This window comes from Bemisia tabaci, chromosome 1, assembly GCF_918797505.1.
Source record: "Bemisia tabaci chromosome 1, PGI_BMITA_v3".
Lineage (NCBI taxonomy): Eukaryota > Metazoa > Arthropoda > Insecta > Hemiptera > Aleyrodidae > Bemisia > Bemisia tabaci.
This window is the reverse complement of record NC_092793.1, coordinates 84,913,222-84,934,220: the sequence shown is the minus strand read 5'-3', so window position 1 is coordinate 84,934,220 and position 20,999 is coordinate 84,913,222. Positions and strand designations below refer to the sequence as shown.

Genomic DNA, 20,999 nt, shown 5'->3' with positions numbered 1-20,999 from the left:
ACTAACGACCACTGAATATGAAAGGGATCGAAAAATGCAACAAAAAAAAATCTCGAATAAAGATCACAGGGGCAATAAAACTTTGAGGAAAAACATTTCTAGAATAGAAAATACTTCCTTCAGCATTCAGCAAGCGAACCACGTGCCGAATTCCGCATGGGTCACACAGGATTCTTGACTGCGGGGTGCTCAGGAAGTCAGGAAAGCGATCTGGGCTATTGAATTAAAGCGTCCAGCCAACAGATGCGTTGTTAAAATCCACAACTGCCCAACGAAAATTACCCGCTGAGCGTTGAGCTCAACGAAAGCGTTGGTAAATTCTGGTGGATTTACCTGTTTTTCAAGATGGCTGTTCAGCAAACTGCCCAACAGCTCAGCGAGGTTTTTGGCTGCTGTGGACCGCTGCCGAGTTTGCTGGATTGTTGTTAGATGCGTTGTTAAAGTCCACAACTGCCCAACGAAAATTACCCGCTGAGCGTTGAGCTCAACGAAAGCGTTGGTAAATTAGTGTATTTACCCGTTTTCCAAGATGGCTGCTCAGCAAAATGCCCAACAGGCCTAGATACACACGGCGCACACTGTGGTATTTGACCGAAAAACCTGGCCAAAACCTCAATTTTAAATTTTTTTTTAGTGGAAAACCAATGTGATATTCGAAATCTACTCTGTTTTTTACCCTGGTAGACATGTATGTACCATTTTCCGAGTGGCTCAATTTCCCGCGAAGAGACCACGAAGTTACCTATTTCTCAGTGATTATTTTGATATGTTTCGGCTAGAGTCCCTTATTAAACCCAGAGTAACGACAACTCGATTATCAGCTGACTGGCAGCCGACCTTGGCTGGCCATGGAGGCCGAAACTAGAGTCCCTTTATACCCAGAGTTAAGACAACTCGATTATCAGCTGACTGGCAGCCGGCCTTAGCTGGCCATGGAGGCCGAAACGAGTGCACCCAAACGAACGATATTGAGGGATAAGGATCAGGAATCCTGCGATGTCTGTCACACAAAAACAACAACATCAACAAATTGATCAATTAAAAAGAAAATGATATTGGTTTGTGAATAATTTCTTAATCTATTTTCATTTTGGACCGATGGAAATAACAATTTACTCTTGATAAACCACAATTAGGTGATATTTTCATTATTCTTGTTCACATTCGAGGTACCGCCATCTTGGTGCACTCGTTTCGGCCTCCATGAGCGAGAACCAATCAGAATTGGATTTTTTTTTAGGCCACTTTCAGGCCGACCAAAAGTGAGTTGTCTTAACTCTGGGTATAAAGGGACTCTAGCCGAAACTAGTGCACTCAAACGAACGATATTGAGGGATAAGGATCAGGAATCCTGCGATGTCTGTCACACAGAAACAACAACATCAACAAATTGATCAATTAAAAAGAAAATGAGATTGGTTTGTGAATAATTTCTTAATCTATTTTCATTTTGGACCGATGGCAATAACAATTTACTCTTGATAAACCACAATTAGGTGATATTTTCATTATTCTTGTTCACATTCGAGGTACCGCCATCTTGGTGCACTCGTTTCGGCCTCCATGAGCGAGAACCAATCAGAATTGGATTTTTTTTTAGGCCACTTTCAGCCCAATCCTGGCCCAACCAAAAGTGAGTTGTCGTAACTCTGGGTATAAAGGGACTCTAGCATCGGTGAAGGCCTGATGGACTTTCGGAGTTTCAGATCTGTCGCTACTCTCCCTATACAGGTACTCTAGTGGCATAGGAGCATAGAGAAAAAAAAGGAGGTGTTTGCATTTCGGGCATCTTGGAATTTTTCATAGAGTATCTATAGCTTTGATGACGTCAGTGGGTACAGCGACGTTTTTATCCCGTCGATTTTCTTGGAAATGGTGTAATTTAAGGGAAAAAGTCATTCTATAAAAAGTTCTTGAAATTATATAAAGAGTTGATTTAAGTAAAAAAATCGGACATTATGGTCCGTTTTTACAGCGGCAACATAACCCTCAACGAGCGTCTTATTTACAGTGATGACGTAGGTGGGTACAAATCCTCAAGATGCAAACACCTCCTTTTTTTTTCTCTATGGCATAGGAGTGGCCTAAATCATGGTGGCCCTCGTGGGTATTTTCACCTTTCTGAAACTGCTTTATCCCGTCAACTTAACAATGCGGGAACGTTCCGCGATTATAAGAGCTGTCTCTAACACAACTTTTTTCTCAAACTGGGCGAATTATCTCTGAAATTCTTTAGTTTCATATTGAATAGTAAGGTTGGAACTGACGAGTGGATCTGTAAGCAGAATTCGCTCGGCCTTAATCCGTGAAAATTTGTAAGCCCGAGCATGGATGTCTACCAAACTCCCTGATGTTTTCGGACAATAAATAGTGCCTATAGATGGCTGTAGATTCCTAAAGGTAGAGTCCCTTTATACCCAGAGTTAAGACAACTCGATTATCAGCTGACTGGCAGCCGGCCTTGGCTGGCCATGGAGGCCGAAACGAGTGCACCCAAACGAACGATATTGAGGGATAAGGATCAGGAATCCTGCGATGTCTGTCACACAAAAACAACAACATCAACAAATTGATGAATTAAAAAGAAAATGAGATTGGTTTGTGAATAATTTCTTAATCTATTTTCATTTTGGACCGATGGAAATAACAATTTACTCTTGATAAACCACAATTAGGTAATATTTTCATTATTCTTGTTCACATTCGAGGTACCGCCATCTTGGTGCACTCGTTTCGGCCTCCATGAGCGAGAACCAATCAGAATTGGATTTTTTTTAGGCCACTTTCAGCCCAACCAAAAGTGAGTTGTCTTAACTCTGGGTATAAAGGGACTCTACCTAAAGGAATAGAAGCCACTAAACTCTCAATAAAAAAAAAAAAAAAATAGTAAGGTTATGTTTGATTGTTTGGATCCAGTTCGATACAATCGATACCGACTGTGACGTGCACTAATCATAGAGTACAATAGAGTCGCAAAGTACTGGATCGCCGTTGAAGTCACTTTTCGAGGCTGTTTTGTCCAGTTCTCCGGAGACTAGTGTGCGGCGACTAGCGACGACGCATACGCAGAGACTCGCGCTCAGCGCTCCCCACCTCCCCACTCCCGACTCGGCTCCGTTCGTCGGCTAGGTCCACACACATTGAACCAGCTAAGTAGGCCGGTAATAAGTCTGAAATTGAGTAGAGTCCCTTTATACCCAGAGTAACGACAACTCGATTATCAGCTGACTGGCAGCCGACCTTGGCTGGCCATGGAGGCCGAAACTAGTGCACTTAAACGAACGATATTGGGGGATAAGGATCAGGAATCCTGCGATGTCTGTCACACAGAAACAACAACATCAACAAATTGATCAATTAAAAAGAAAATGAGATTGGTTTGTGAATAATTTCTTAATCTATTTTCATTTTGGACCGATGGCAATAACAATTTACTCTTGATAAACCACAATTAGGTAATATTTTCATTATTCTTGTTCACATACGAGGTACCGCCATCTTGGTGCACTAGTTTCGGCCTCCATGAGCGAGAACCAATCAGAATTGGATTTTTTTTTAGGCCACTTTCAGCCCAATCCTGGCCCAACCAAAAGTGAGTTGTCGTAACTCTGGGTATAAAGGGACTCTAAAATTGAGTCCATATATGAATATTATCCAGGAGTAACATACATTAATGGATTCATTATGGCTTTGGATATCTATTTAAAGCAAAATTTGTACAAATTAATACCGATGGAATTTAAAAAAGTCGAAAAAATACAAGCAGTCCTTGATTTCTCCATAAGCCACCGTGTTAAAAAATTCCGGTTGGTTCACACTTGGTATAAGTCAGAAATTAAATCCCTGTATGAATATTATCCAGGAGTAATATACATCAATGGATTCATTATGGCTTTGACTACCTTTAAATAGCAAAATTTGCAAAAATTAATGCTGATTGAATTATAAAATACCTAAAAAACACAAGCAGTTCTTGATCTCTCCGTAAGCCGTCGTGTTACAAAATGCCGTTGGGTTCACAAATGGTTCACACTTTTCGGAGCACACGCGCTCGGAAACGCCTGTTCATGGATTGGCTTCATCGGCGCTCCAATTGCTCCAATACTTTGCGACTCTTCTATAGCACTAATAGAGTCTATTCTCTGGTCTATTCTGTGTTAAGTGGAGCTGCCGAAGTGAGGTTAGGAAACAATAAACAAATACAAAATTTGAAAATTCGTTCAATTTCTCACCGCCACCGCTAACTTTTTGAACGGAATGCATCTTATCATCTTATTAAGTATTATGTCCAATGCACAGCAGTGATGATAACAAGGCAGTAATCCTTCACGGCCATGAGACCAGTATGTTTTGTGAAAAATTTTGAAATTGATTTTAGTGGAGTAGTGTATAGAAACGCGGTTATACTAGGAGACGTTAACAATGACGGCAATGATGAATTGGTTATTGGGAATATGGAAGGCACACTTTGCATCTACAAGGGGCAAGAACCGATTCAAACCATTAAAAACCTTGGCTTAATCACAGCTATTGGTATTGGAGATATTATGAATTGTGGTAGTAATGCCCTGGTTGTTGTATCTGGTGATGGGTGGTGTCACATCTTCCTATGTCTCAATTGCAACTTAAATGTTTGCGACGAAGGATCACTCTCAAAACTAGAGTGTGTTCACTCTCAACGCGTCCCTCCGAATACCAAGGTAAGATAAGTTATTTTTCCCTGCAGACTTAGAAAAATGTACTTTACCAGAAGTGAGCTTCCTATGGTGTAGTGGTTGAAGCGCTAGCTCTATGATCAGGAGGTCCTGGGTTCGATTCCGGCCAGACGACCCGAGTTTGATGGTCTCCAGCATACGCGGTTCTAGACCTTCATGTTAGGGGGTGCCCAGAGGTGAAAAATGTCGGAGACTGGTCCTGAAGGGAAAGGTCGCTCAGGGGAGGCCTAAGTTTCGGCCCTCAAGTTTTATCCCTTTCCTCCCATCCTTTCTCTTTTTCTCTCCTTCCTTTCTACTTAAATACCTATAAATTCAACGTAGAAAATTTTTAGCAAAACTTTCCATCAAAACTACAATCTTACCATAAAAAAACAGTAGAATCTTTGTAAAACACTTCTATCAATATTAATTCTGTTTAAAACATTTTCAATTTATTGCTGGGATTTTTACTCAGTGTGAGCAAATACAGAATCTTTAAAAGCAGTATAATTTGGTCCTTTTTATATTAAATTCTATACTGGTTAAAAAAGCAATAAATAGAGGTGAAGGAAGAAGTAGGCCTCTTTCACGGCTTCGGTAACCGCACTTAATTTTTGCTTGGGGGTGCCCGGCACCCCCGTAGAACCGCCTATGGTCTCCAGCAATGGTTGCCTCGGGCTGGTCAGTCAGTAGGGACGAAGGGAGGGATGGGACTATAGCGCAGGATTAGCCCTTGTGGGCTAAATGAGGTAGAATTAAAAGAAAGAAAGAAATTCCTTCTTTACTACATTTTTTTGCTCTGTCATTTTTCTCTTTTGCAATGGAACCTTCCAGGATGACAAGTAGTGTCGAAAAGACTGATCTAGAGGGCGTTTGAGTTCAGCAGAGATTCTTTCTTGCCCCGGGAGGCTAAGATGAACCAAAAAGCCTGCCGTAGACCACCAGTAAAAAGGAGTGTGTCACAGATGCATCTCTACTCTCAGCTCTGGTGGAGAAAGAAAGAACTTTTATCGACTCATCTACCGGCAAATTATCCTTTATATATTATTCATTGGCGTGGTCTGGTAGTTAGGTGCTCGCCCCCTGAGTGGAGGGTCCACGGTTCGCTTCCGCTTGATAGAAAATTTCTTAAAGCCTCGCCTACGTGAGTCGGTCTTGTGCGTCGGTAGAGAGCGGGTCAATGCAGTGCACACTGCGCTGCCATTTTGGAAAATTTAGTTAGCAATCGGTAGTTTGGGGTTTTACGGTTTGAAATTGTGGATTTGTGGTTTTAGTTTCGTGTAATAGCGTTTTGTAGTGAGTTCGAGTAGTTTTGCTGTATGTAGTGAGTTTTTGTAGTAAAGAATTGTGTAAAGGTGTGTGTGTTAGGGCCTGTTTTTGAGGGAAGAAACACGTGTCTACAGTTTCAAACAGTAGAATAGTAGGGATTGATTGGAGTAGGGATGGATCAACAAAGAGAAATAGCTAAATCAGTGGAACAAATTTTACATGATGTAGAAATAACGGAGGAGATGAAAAAACTGTGGTTAACAAAGATAGAAAAGTTAGGGACCGACATTTTATCATCTAGTCTATCATTTTTGGACAATGCAGCTGAGGAAACAGTGTTGGGAAAAGATTTTAATGTTAGCACAATGAGAAATCAGTGTAGGGAATGTCTAGAGACAGTAGGGGATGCGGATAAAGGGATTGCTTGAGACATGTGTTTTTGATGGTACCATGCACAATATGCGTCAAATTAGGGAAAAGAGCATATCAGGTATTAATGACAGTGAGAAACAGCACTTTGATTTGTGACTGGTGCTTAGGCAAAGGAGTAGGAATTAAAAAGAAAGTAGAAGATCTAGAAAAATTAGTGCAGGGACTGATAATCGATAATACTAGAGTACCTGTATAGGGAGAGTAGCGACAGATCGGTTCATGGAGGGCTTAGGGCCCAAAAGTGCAGCCACCCTTCTGAGCAACTTCTAACACATAAAATTTCACTGCCAGCCTTCAGATTTCAATTCTAACCAAGATGGCTAAGAATGTACATAAATGAGCGTTCTTTCGCAAAAATAAGTAAATTTATGCAAAAAGTAAACCAAATACATGCTTTCTAAACGACGGTTCGTAACAATTGTATTTGTAAATCGCTCTGGACATTCGAAATTCATAGGTTGGCTGCTCTTTTGGGCCCTAACTTTATTCGCGGAGGCATCGGTGAAGGCCTGATGGACTTTCGGAGTTTCAGATCTGTCGCTACTCTCCCTATACAGGTACTCTAGATAATACTGAGAAAACGAAGGAAATTAAGAGAGTAGGTGAATTGAAAGGTAGCAGGTTAAAATCGAAAATTTGGAACATATCTTAAATAAGGAAGTACAGTTATTAAATACAGAACTTGTGGGGAAAGACCAGATATTGTCGAAGGAAGAAAGTAGTAAGAAGCCTACAGATACCTACATAAATTCAAAAGATGGTTGATAAAGTGGAGTTAACTAACCTAACCTAACCTAACTCGAGGATTTATATTGGTTTGAGGTTATGTGCACTCCAAGAAACACAACAATGCTGCTGGACCAATCAGGGGCCAGTTCTGGCGATTTTTCAGTAGCTAGTGGATGGGGCGGCTGGGGGCGGCTCAAATTTGACGGACCAGTTTCGGAGCATCGTTTACATCGGATTCATTTTGATCGTCCATTTTGACCAGTGGACGCAGGGCTAAAGATCGTCGGGCCGAGGATCTTTGAGGGTAACCAATGTGTTCGGGATACGTCACAGATCAGCAGCCCGACCACAGACTTCTATGTTGGCTCCTAGAGTACCTATATTAAGAGAGTATGGCCACTGGGCATGGACCAAGAGAATAAATAAGGACCCCCAACTCCGGTTAGCGCTGACATCAGCGCTCCCTGGCAGAGGGTGTAGTGAACTAAACCGACGATTGGGTCCTCCTGTTTATATTTCCATGCATGCACCACCTATTTAGGCTTATCACTCAGTAGTGCTCATAGAAGTTTCTAGATCCTCGTATCCTCGTGGTCGCCCTGCAGTTTTGAAGAGTTTAGTGTGAAAAGTTTCCCATTTTCATTTCAATCTTCGTCAGTCTTCGGGTACATGAACTGGTAATAATGTGAAGTGTTTTTTCTAACCGTTTTACTCAGCAGTAACTGCTGTTGAGAAAGCCAAAGGAAGTGTGGGTGTGTGTGTGTGTGCGCGCAGTGTGCAGCAGGAATCAGGATTGTACTTTCAGCCGAGGGCGCAAGTAAAATCTTTTGATTGAGAAATAGTGTTGTACTGATAAAAATCAACTGAGTGTCACAAAATCAAAGATACTTGACGTCAAGCATTACCTTTAATTTGATTACTAGCAAGTCTCTTTGATTCTGCGTCAGAAGTTGACTGAATCATCTTTGCTCGTGTTTTGATAAGATACTTCAAATCAAAGTCTTTCGCATTGACCTCTGCAGAAGGTATGTATCTATACTATTTTATTAGTTTGCGAAAGTAAAATGTATTAAAGTATCTAAACATATAAATAAATCATAGATAAACAAAGAACATTGCATGGAATAACATACTATAGAGGTACGATCGTGGACCGCTGTGGCGTTAGTTCACCGCACCCTCTGCCAGGTTCGCTGCAAGCGCGCGGTAATGGTTTTTAACACAGGATTCAATAGGGAGTTGGGAGTCCTTATTTATTCTGTTGGTCCATGACTGGGTCCCATGGAGAGGCTTAGGACCCAAAAATGGCGGTGCTTTGTTTTGGTTTTTGAGGATGGGAGGGGGTAAAGTCCCTTTATACTGAGAGTCAAGACAATGAGCTTGTTCAGCAATTCGTAATTCTTGCATTTTTGGAAACTAGAGAGTGCACAGAGTTCACAGGAATTTTCCCCGATTTTTTTGAGCAATATTAACCCACGAAATACGAGTCCAGAAGTCCGTATTTTGGGCTCCCATTTGAACTAGAGTACCTGTATAGCGAGAGTATGGACAGATGTGAAACTCCGAAAATCCATCAGGCCTTCACCGATGCTTCTGCGAATAAAGTTAGGGCCCAGAAATGCAGCCAACCTGGAGAAAGTTCGGTACTTGAACTGCTCGAAAAGTCCAACAACCGTACCCCCTACGAGTTCGGTACTTGGACTGCACTACCATACCAGGGCTGCCAGAAACGGGACTTGAGAAAGTGCACAGAATTTGAGTCCAAAGTACAAAATAATCCGAAATTTTGGGGGAAAGTACAAAATAATCCGCGAGAAAGAAAGTACACAAATAGTACACATTTTTTTCAAATATACACAAAAGCACGCCAAAAGTACTTGGAAGTCTACAATTTGATCCCACGATTGAGTAGAATTAGGTAGAATCAACCATTGAATAACAGAGAGGGATTTCTGCGGGAATTTTAGCCTAATAAATTATTTGCGCCACTAATTCGGCGGGAAATTTTAAAAATTCTTTGAAAACTCGAGATTATTTCCTAATTTTGAAAAAAATTGTACACAGAGTACACAAAATTCGGCGAAAGTACACAATTAATCCGAATTCTGAAAAGTACAAAATAATCCAAAACGAAAATCGATAGTACACGTGTGTACCGAAAGTACACGTTCTGGCAGCCCTGGAGACAAAATTAGAGGGAAAGTGAAAGCTTGCAGCCAACTAAACGGCAAGGAACAAAAATCTATAACTTTGAGAGAAAAAAATTGAAAACTCGAGATTATTTCCTAATTTTGAAAAAAATTGTACACAGAGTACACAAAATTCGGCGAAAGTACACAATTAATCCGAATTCTGAAAAGTACAAAATAATCCGAAACGAAAATCGATAGTACACGTGTGTACCGAAAGTACACGTTCTGGCAGCCCTGTACCATACCAAGCCGCAAACAAAATGTCACCGAATTCCCATCACCCAACACACCAGTATCATCAACACAACTAACCAATACACCAATGAAACGGCATTTCCGTTTCCGACTAACACTCTAACGCGCGAACAAGTAGTTTGTAATTTTTCCTCTCTCTCCGTTATTTACACACATTTGATATTAAGATTATGGCCCCGGCTTTAAGTTTAATGAAACTCGCGAAAGAATTTGAAACGCCAATACAAATCCGGGAATTTTTATTCATCCAAAATCTGTTACCACCGTCAAAGAATTGTCCGAAATGCGGGAATCCAATGACATTAAACTACTCCAGAAAAGCCGTAATTGGAGACTTTCGCTGTCAAAAAGTGCGTCAACGTTCAGATGGAAAAGCCGTTCGCATTTCGCAAGCTGATGAAACGTGGTTTATGGGTTCGCATCTCGCAGTAGAAAAAGTACTGATTTTAACATACGCATTCGCTCATAAGTTTTCCTACGAGCAAGCCATAAACGAATGTAATATCAGCGACAGTGACACAACCATCAGCCGTGAAACTGTATGCAACTGGTATAGCTATTGCCGGGAGATATGCGTAATCGCACTCGACCGCGAATACGCAAATCAAGGAAAGATAGGAGGTGACGGTCATCTCGTGGAGATTGATGAAATGAAACTCGGCCGCCGCAAATACCATCGCGGCCGAGTCGTCGAAGGCAGTTGGATTTTTGGGCTCATCGACCGAGATACCAAAGACTTCCGGTTGGAAATTTGTCCAGCCAACAAAAGAGACGAAAAGACGCTTCTCAAACTAATCCAGAAACATGTTGAAAAAGGTAATAACCAGTTCCCCATTGCTTAGTTCTTCAATCCCATTCTTGTCCGTAACTCTACCTAATCTAACTTTCCTAACCTAACCTAACCTAACCTAACCTAACCTACCTAACCTAACCTACCTAACCTAACCTACCTAACCTAGCCTAACCTAACCTAACCTAACCTTACCTAACCTAACCTAACCTTACCTAACCTAACCTAACCTAACCTACCTAACCTACCTAACCTAACTAACCTACCTAACCTAACCTACCTAACCTAGCCTAAATGTCCTTTTTCATACAACCACTTATAATCAGGGGTCGAGAGGGTTCTCAAGAGCGAACGCCGATTTCCAGGATTTCATATGCATCGCCTCCTCGATCGCGAGTTGAGAGGCCTTTTGTTTCGAATGCCCTCTCCGTTCGCAAACCAAAACCTTTCTGTCCGGCAGCCTTAGTTCTCGATACCTGAGGCATATCGCGGCGAAAGCGATACCCATCCCAGAACGCGATCGATTAGCCGTCCAATTCGATTGCCCTCGAAGAGGCGATGCCAATGACGCTCGTATTCATATCCCATCTTGAGAGGCGAATGAAGAACGCCAGTTTATTCCCTCCTAATTCCCTCTCATCGCTCAGTGGTCGCCTGGTCGGGCGCGCCGCGCTGCGCTGGGCTGCGCATCCTGCATTCCTGCATACGGTCCACGTTGACCCATGGTTGACCGTTGAGTCATCCTCCTTGTCCATCCCTTCTTGGCTCCTCCGCTTCTTGCGGGCTGCACCAGGTCGTCTGAATGCACTACCAGCCGAGCACAGTTCGTTGACACGCTAGTAAGATGAGGGTGAGAACGACGAAACACCCCGGACGGTTAATTTTTTCGTCTTGTCAATTTCTTGACGTGTTTCGCTCGGTAACCAATCATTTCAGTTAATTGTCCATCTAAGCCGTGGCAATTTCTCCTTCTGAAATATTGTTATCACACGTTTCCATTAATTTTTCTTCGCTCCCCCCCCCCCCTCTTCTGATTTTTGCTTGATTCTCCACCCCTTTCCCCCATTACCAATATTAAACGCATCGGGCTATGAAATATGATAATCATGTTCTTAAAATTGAATGCAACTAAATATGCAACTGCAATTCAAATACGTCAAAAACTTTCTTCAAATTTCCGTCCTTGCTGTGTATCAAAACACGTTTTATCCACCGGTTTTTCATGTGTTTCATTGTTTTTTTTCCCCTTTTTTATTACCAACTTATTTTTCTTTTATTCTTTAATTCATTTATTTGCTGCTATTCCAACTGAGTATTTTTTAATATTTTTTTGAATTTCATGCATTCCTTTTTATTCTACAATCCTCCAAGTGGGGAAAGGGAGGACAGGGCTAACAGTTAAGCGAAAGTTACCAATCTCAACTAAAAAAAAAAAAGAAAAAAACCCGGTTTAAGGCAAGAAATCAATTTTCTCTGCATTACTCCACCTTGCACTTAGGGAAATGGGCATAAAATTTCATACCTCCAGCAATCATTATACCTCAAGCCAATTTCAGCACTTAAGCGCTCTCCAGAATTTGTAATCAAAAACCCCAGGTGGAGTCTCTAAATTTGGGAGCTATAAAGGTTTTTAAGATATTTTGGATAAACTAGACCACCTTTGGTGAGGAGACACTATTCCGGTGACAATGGGAGAACACGATTTCTGAGTTAATGATTGGTTCCATAAACGCCAACCGTTAGACGGTAAACTCCTTGAAAGTAAATTCATTAAATCTCTATGAAAAATATGAAGGAAAAACTACGGAGACTTAATTTTCTGTTCATAATGACCACAAATGCCTTGAACATAGCAACTTCGGGGTGATCTCTCCTTCCCTCTTAATTCTCCAATTAATGACTGTGGTAAAGGACGTTTCCAAATGTTTTACTTAATGAACGTCACTTCTTCTCAGAGTAATCTGGCCATTTCTTTATGAAAACGTGGGACAAAGTGTCTTCGTGACTCTCGAATTAAAAAAAAAAATTACTAACAGAGTCGCACGGCACAAATTAGGTATCGTGGCTAACGCGACAGCTTTATCGCCCAGAGCGGTCTTGCACTCGAAGTCTGATGAAAAATTTGAATAATTATGAGTAGGTATATTGAAAAAGTATAATACCGCAAAACTCGCGAATGTCTTCAGCGCTTTTAAAATACTTTCTATCACATTCGTCCAATTTTTTAATCGGCAACTTACCGGCATACCTACTTATAATTATATATTTTTTTCACCAGGATTCCAAGCTGAATCCGAATCCGTTGAAATAGAAGAACATTTTAGAAACGGTAAAGAAGTTGGTCGGCAAATTATCCTCTGCCAGTAGGAAGAAGGTGTTATTAACACATATGTCTGGCCGCCATCACGTTTGGCCCACGTTTTGCTCAGTAACTTACCGATATAACTACTTATAATTACATATATTACTCATCAGGATTGCGAGCTGAATTTGAATCCGTTGAATAAATGAAGATTATTCAAACTTTAAAAAAATTTGTCGGCAAATTTTCAGCGGCTAGTAGGTAGAGGGTGTCATTAACACGGGTTCCGCCGACGGAGAGAACCCCAAAAGTAAGCACAATGGGAACAATCGCGCGTCGCGGCCGGTCGAGGGCCAGCAGACCGGCGAAGCGCGGTGGGAAGATCCGGCGGTGCTATTCGAAGAAGCGCCCCCGGACCGTTTGGTGGTCGAACCAAGGAGCAGGAGTTTTCTGAAATTTCTTCTTCCATAAGCGTCCAGCCCCGTTACAAACTAGAGGCTTCAAAGAGACTCATCGATTGCCCCGACTTAAACCGCTGGCCAATGAGAGGGCCAGGAAAGGCATCGATGAACCTCTTTGAAGCCTGTAGTTGGCAAGTGGGCTTGACGCTATACTGATGCGGTATGGATTTGCTTTTCACGAATTTTCGGATTTTTACCACCATCAGTGGCTGCTCACAAAGTTCATTATACGATAAAGAACGGTGAAATTTTGATTTTAAGAGCAGCCGAGCGGAGGGATTGGGCATTGCCAAGCGAAGTGAAAGTGACTTAGGAGAAAAACAAAAATTTTCTCTTAATGTGCAAGGTATGTGCTCGTTTCGTACACATTTTTGAACATCTAGCGTCCAGTCCCTATCACTCACTAAATATCAAAAATAAACGGTTAAAATGCTCAAACAATCGAAAAAATCACGATCTTTTGGCTGTGTGCGCGCCGGGTAAATTTTCTTCTTCTTCAAGATCCTTTTGGCTACCGTGGTTTTTTATCACATAGAACCATTTAGGACCGTGCAACATTTTTTTTGGTCGATTGAAAAAAATGAATCCCACCCTAGACACCCTTACACTTTTCAGCATTCACATGAAAGTGCATCGCTGGTGATTCCGTGCTGAGGAATAACGTCGCATAATCATTCGAGTGATGCCAAATTTCCTGCAAAAGTTTCGAATTATAGTAGAGCCCACGAAGGATGATCTCTGAGCCGCGGGTATTTCTTGCAAATACTGGCAGCAGTGAGACACCCCCGTCCGGACCGAGACTGGAGCTCGCGCGACAATGCCGAGCCGAGCCACAATAGAACCCTAATTACTTACGCGTAATTACCAATATCACCGTCCTAGTAGAATGATCCAAAATTTTTTGAAAATTGTTAAATAAGTATTTAGGTAGAGTTTCTTCACTCTCTGTTAAAGCACGAGTAAAAAAAGTCCTCACTTATAAAAATCTGTCAAATAGCAAAGAAGTTACAGTTCGAGATACTATATGAGATAAATGAAAATTGAACTTCGCTATAAAAAGGAGAAAGAAGGAAAAAATAAAAAGGGTAAATTACAATTATACATCATTTAGTTCAGAATTTTAAGCAATTCAACCATGTAATGGACGAAGAGATTGGGGCAAAATTACAGGAAATTTATCTTTTACGAAAGGGCTTCCTTTTAAGAATGTTGACCTAAAGATAGGGGTGGAATAGCAGCGGTTCGCATATAATACCTATTCTAGCCTGCTAAGGAAGAACGCCTTTGGCCGGTGCCAAACTTCCGTTGACTAAATAAGAATTTTTAGGGAAATCAGTGAATACTGTCCCTCCAATTTTTCAGAGAACTTTATTAGCTGTCAGCCCTAAATCATCTGAATATTTCAAGAGAAAATATTCACAATTCTGCTTGAAAATAAGACCTTTAATTGGAGGAAATGGCAACTCGCGAATGTTCGTACGGCGTTTTTACCCAGTTTCGTCGATGTGCGTGCTCGATCTCGCAGCGTTGACATTTACATGGTCCATGCGTTTATTCGCCCGATTTTTCAGGGATCATACCTCGTGGGCCCTACTATACTTCCTTAAAAATTATTCGAAAATTTAGATCAAATTGCTCATAAAATTCTTTGAAAAATCAGTAGAAAAATATAGTTGAATTTTCACGGTAATCCGCGTGTCATCAAAGGAAATTTTGCAACGTCTGATGGTTCAATGGTTCATACGGCATTCGTCTGTAGCACGGCAAAATGGGCTATAACATAAGGTGCGAATTTTAGCATTCCGAGAGGGATGCGTTTTTCTCTTCAAAATTTCATGTATGCCCCAATTCGTGCAACGAAAATGATAGTAAGTCCTGAGGAAGACATTTAAATTCTTCGATGCGTAAATGCAAAATTTTCGCTCATAGAAAACACGATGATCTACTCTAGTTAATTTGCACGCAAAAAGTTACCGATACAGTCATTGCAGTATGAAATAATGACAACCTTAATATCTATGCTTCAGCTCAGGTATTGTACTTTACACTTTGAATAAATTTTGGGTTGGGAAAGAACATTGCTCATTGAGAAGCCACTAAAGATTTTGATTCAAATAACTTCTTGTTAAATTCCTATGAGCATGATATTCAAACTTCTTCGGGATCAATCCTAAATAAAAACGTTAGTGCCTTGATTCAAAAAGAATTTCAGTAATTTTCATAGCACAAATCGTGTTGTAGCTGTAACTTTGAAGGGGAGACCTATATCACAGTGCTTAAAATGAGAGTCTAGTTTCAAAATTCATTTTTTCATTTTTTTTTCAAATTGTATATTCATATTATTACTTGGATTCTGGTAAAATGAACGATGTACCTATTCACTTTTTAAGAGCTCCTGAAATTTTTTCAATATTTTTTCAAAGTTGCTTGCTTATCAAAATTAATTAGCATAAATTTTCTTTATCGGTCGCGACTGAAAACTGCACTTACTGTGAGTTTATTGATCTTGGAACCAGTGTAACCTCAGTTCTAGGGAAGGTAGAAAATCAGAATTTGATACTCTACAACTTGTGGCATTAGTAGGTCTGTTCTGTACTCGTATTAGGTGATTCTACATAAATGATGAAAGTCTGAAAGAACCTGAGAGAATATTAAGGTAATAAAAAACAAGACTATAAAAATAAAAATATTCCTCATCTTTTAAAAGTAATGCTACAAGTTGTACAGATTATTCATTTTTCAGAGGTGTCAATTGTTCATATTGCTTTAAATGGATTGCATTTTGCAAGAGAGAACCACGAGCATTCCGTGTTGCTAAGATTGTGCAACTATTTTCACCTTACAAATATAAACTGATCTCCTAAATAAGTTCTATCTTTACTCCCAATAAACTATAAATTCAAGCCAAAAATTACGCTTGTAAATTTAATTTCTTGCATGATTTTAGTGATTTGATATAAAATAATGTAAGTTGCAAAATCCCAGCAATATTGGAATGCTCTTGATTCCTTTTTGCAAAATGCAATTCAAATAAAATAGCTCTATAAATCTAAGAGGACTAAAGCTTTAGTTAGGAAAAAAAAGAAAAAGAAAAAGAGAAAAAAAAAAAAAAAAAAAAAAAAAAAACTACAAGCCAATTTCCTGGTCTACTATGCCGAAATTTTTCAAATAAGCCGAAAATTCGCAGAAAGCCTACTCTAAAGTACCTTGACAAAAGTAGAAGAAATATGGACATTACATGTACCGATCAGCTATAAGGAATAGATGTTTAGACGTGCAGAAGTCAGAAAGCGACAAGCCCACGCCCTCAGTTTACGCACGAAACATGACAGGCGAAAAAAAACAGGGTAGAGGACGAAAGTAAAAGGGGAGAACGCATGATCACAATGCCAAAGTGAAAGGAAGGAGTGACCGGCTGTCGCAGTCCAGGGTGTGCGGACTGAGAATCCGGGGGTAAAGTCCAGTGCCTTTGCGGGCAAAAACGCAGCCGATCCAGATTAATTCGATCGGAAGCCCCGTGTGCGTCTTTCGAGGAGGGCAATCGAGATCGGGTTTAAATTCCCTCCTGTCTTACGAGGGGATGCCAATGCGGCCAGAAATTATATCCCATCTCGGGAACTGAATAGTTGGCCCGCGCTACTGCCTCTCGTTCTTCGAACAAGAACAATAATCGCCCCATTCGCCTCTGAGTTCGGGATTCGGTATCCCAAATTCTTTTACCTGCTCTGGCCTCTTGATCGAGTATCGCGATCGAAAAGCGACGCTTGGTCGTTCGCGAACTCGGAGGGCGATCAAATTAATTTCAATTCCCTCTCGACCCCTGCTTATAATTTATCTTACAGGCACTGAAATCAACTCTGACTGCTGGGGAGGCTACATCAACCTTGACAAACATGGCTATCCACACAACACAGTCAACCATAGCAAAACATTCGTAGCTGACGATTACACCCACACTAATACCATCGAAAGTCAGTGGCGACCACTTCGAAAACGCCTTGCTCGCGGTGGGATCAGGAAGGATGCATTGGCAGATCACCTATGTGAATTCCTTTGGCATAGAGAGCAACACAAAAACAACAAAGACCCCTTCTTGTCTCTTCTGAAAACCATCAGTGAAGTCACTCACAATCCTCCAGCGTAAATGACCCAACGTAGCCTCTGACAACTTTTTCTACGTCAATACTTAAAATTCCTATTAGAATCTAATTCAAATTTATAATGATTTGTGATGAAAGTTCCTTTTAATTTTTAATTACTTCTTTTCTTCTTATTTTGTGATAGAAGTGCCTTTAACTTATTATAATTTATTCGTTTTTTCTTATTCTGTGATAGAAGTGCCTATAACTTATTATAATTTATTCATTTTTTCTAGAGTCCCTTTATACCCAGAGTTACGACAACTCGATTATCAGCTGACTGACAGCCGGCCTTGGCTGGCCATGGAGGCCGAAACGAGTGCACCCAAACGAACGATATTGAGGGATAAGGATCAGGAATCCTGCGATGTCTGTCACACAAGAACAACAACATCAACAAATTGATCAATTCAAAAGAAAATGAGATTGGTTTGTGAATAATTTCTTGATCTATTTTCATTTTGGACCGATGGAAATAACAATTTACTCTTGATAAACCACAATTAGGTAATATTTTCATTGTTCTTGTTCACATCAACGTTCACATACGAGGTACCGCCATCTTGGTGCACTCGTTTTGGCCTCCATGAGCGAGAACCAATCAGAATTGGATTTTTTTTAGGCCACTTTCAGCCCAACCCTGGCCCAACCAAAAGTGAGTTGTCGTAACTCTGGGTATAAAGGGACTCTAATTTTTCCTTATTCTGTGATAGAAGTGCCTATTAAGTTAAATTACACTTATGCCAACATAAATAACTGTATTTTCTATCAAAAAACCATTTCAAAACCCACCCATAAATAACTGTATTTTCTATCAAACACACAACTAACAGTCCAAGTACCGAACTCGTAGGGAGTACGGTTGTTGGACTTACACCCTTAGTGGAGAAAGTTCGAAAACCATTTCAAAACCCACCATTACAAACCACTGCCATTTTTCGAAATTCCCGCCCACACTAAACACCTAACTCTACACCAAACACACACACGACTATCAGTCCAAGTACCGAACTCGTAGGGAGTACGGTTGTTGGACTTTCCGAGCAGTCCAAGTACCGAACTACACCCGTGAAATGCGTTTGTGCGTTAGAAGTTGGTTAGAAGGGTGGCTGCACTTTTGGGCCCTAAGCCCTCCATGAAGCGATCTGTCCATACTCTCGCTATACAGGTACTCTAATTTAAACGCGCGCCGCTTGGCCCATCTCAAAACGGCGCCCATTTTCTCCGTCCGGCGGTGGCCACACTTTTGACCCGGCGTGCCGGCGAGGTACCTCTGCATGCCTCTGCCGTGTGTGGGTCGTCTAAACAAACGAAGATTGATAACACAAATGATCCAAACAACTCGAAATCTCTCAATTTTAATTAATTTAAATCCATTTTCGACTTCAATCAAGCATTTGGCAATAATATTCATCGTATTTTACCAAGGCGGATGAAGAATGGTGGTCGCATCTCGTACCCTCTTGACGTCACGATTGTAAACAAACCCAACTGCGGAGTTAAGGGGTTTGAGGTTTACGCTGCACTCTAACGCTACAAGGTATTGTATAGTCACTTATCATTGTAAGTATTTCTGGCGTTGATAGCCCGAATTTAAAGTGAAATTACAGCGGTGTATTTTATTTTGCTATCTTTATCAGTAAATAGTTTAAAAACCGTAAGAGGTTTTTTTTTTTTTTTTTTTTTAATATTTCTTATTTTCTCCATGGGTACCTGATTATCAATATAATTTTTCGGGGGATCCCCCGAACCCCCTTATCTGGGGGGAGTCCTCCCTTTGTTTTTCAGAAATCCCCGACCCCCTCTCCGTTTTCAGCATCAAAAAGAAGAATGATTGGACGTTATTTCCAAATTTCTAAGGAAAAACTACCGCATTACAGCTCTCAAAAATCCGAAATATACTGAGTCCAAAATGATAGGTCCAGTTTCGTCAGAAAGTTGCACATGTGCGTGAAGGAACGAGCCCATCGGGTACATTTCTTTAAACACTTTCAGCCAGAAATATTAATCATTAGAATGATTGTAACTTCCTTGCAAATTCTCCGTAAAAATTTTAACTCAGACTACGATCTGAAAGCGTTTCATCAGGAAGGAAAACTCATAATTCCGTTTGGAAATTGTATGAGCCTCGCGCCGCGGCATCGCATCGGGTACACTTCGGGTACATTTCAAATCGCGCGGTAAAAGCCCGTATCCTCTGCACGTCACACATCTTCAAGATGGCAGCCAAAATCGAAATGCGACCACCATTCTTTATCCGCACAGATTAGTCCAGATCGCTAACATCCAATCTAGAGTCCCTTTATACCCAGAGTTACGACAACTCACTTTTGGTCGGGCCAGGATTGGGCTGAAAGTGGCCTAAAAAAAAATCCAATTCTGATTGGTTCTCGCTCATGGAGGCCGAAACGAGTGCACCAAGATGGCGGTACCTCGAATGTGAACAAGAATAATGAAAATATTATCTAATTGTGGTTTATCAAGAGTAAATTGTTATTTCCATAGGTCCAAAATGAAAATAGATTAAGAAATTATTCACAAACCAATCTCATTTTCTTTTTAATTGATCAATTTGTTGATGTTGTTGTTTTTGTGTGACAGACATCGCAGGATTCCTGATCCTTATCCCTCAATATCGTTCGTTTGGGTGCACTCGTTTCGGCCTTCATGGCCAGCCAAGGACGGCTGTCAGTCAGCTGATAATCGAGTTGTCGTAACTCTGGGTATAAAGGGACTCTAATCCAATCTAGCCAATGCTTCAGAAGCGTGAGTAATTTTGCTACAGGTTAGGCAACTTTAGAAAATTGATGGCACTACCAGTAGTGAAAGAACTTGACCGGATCGAGAGAAATTTCCTATTGAATCTGATTATAAAGCTTGAAAAAAGTATAAATAGTAATGTGTAATAATGGTTTTTGATCAAATAAGATTTTATCAAGTACTGTTATGCTAAGTATTCTGTTTCAATATTCTTACAACAGTTGGTAGCAATTAACTGCTCTCATGGGGGCCTGGCGGGAATTCAAAACTAGGAACCAAAAGTCTCATTTTGGCAGGATTTTGCTTTAATTTTCGGTTTCTAAGGCTTTAAACTTCAAAAATATGATATATTATAATCTGCAAATTTCTTCAATAATGTCATCCACTCAGTATACTGATGAACTCTGATTTGTTTATTTCCACCGATAAAGCACAAAAACATAGCCCGATTATACGAATAAAGAAGGAGAATTAATTAAAATACGGGTAAACAAGGCTAAAAATTATTGAAACACTTAAAGGCAGGACGTTTCGAGCTGCTACCAGCTCATTTTCAGCTGCAAAAACACATAAAAACAAGTAAAAAATTGAGTGGCGACCTGACCCCAGCCATGGACCAATAGAATAAATAAGGACTCCCAACTCCCTATGCTACCCTGTGTTAAAAACCGTTAACGCGCGCTCGCAGCGAACCTGGCAGAGGGTGCGGTGAACTAACGCCGCAGCGGTCCACGATCGTACCTCTATAGTATGTTATTCCATGCAATGTTCTTTGTTTATCTATGATTTATTTATTTGTGTAGATACTTTAATACATTTTACTTTCGCAAACTAATGAAATTGTATAGATACATACCTTCGGCAGAGGTCAATGCGAAAGACTTTGATTTGAAGTATCTTATCAAAACACGAGCAAAGATGATTCAGTCAACTTCTGACGCAGAATCAAAGAGACTTGCTAATAATCAAATTAAAG

General features: G+C 40.6%; 2 protein-coding genes across 2 annotated transcripts in view; one reads left to right on the top strand and one right to left on the bottom strand.

The window, feature by feature from the left end:
• The window catches only part of LOC109033309 (proteasome adapter and scaffold protein ECM29), a 480,922-nt gene that overhangs the window by 378,037 nt on the left and 81,886 nt on the right, over positions 1-20,999 (bottom strand). The window lies entirely within an intron of this gene.
• Positions 4,167-17,448, top strand: LOC140226033 (KICSTOR complex protein ITFG2-like). Its single transcript, XM_072306327.1, has 2 exons — positions 4,167-4,700; positions 16,967-17,448. The coding sequence occupies exons 1-2, from the start codon at positions 4,335-4,337 to the stop codon at positions 17,060-17,062; spliced, it is 462 nt and encodes a 153-aa protein (XP_072162428.1). The 5' UTR covers positions 4,167-4,334; the 3' UTR covers positions 17,063-17,448.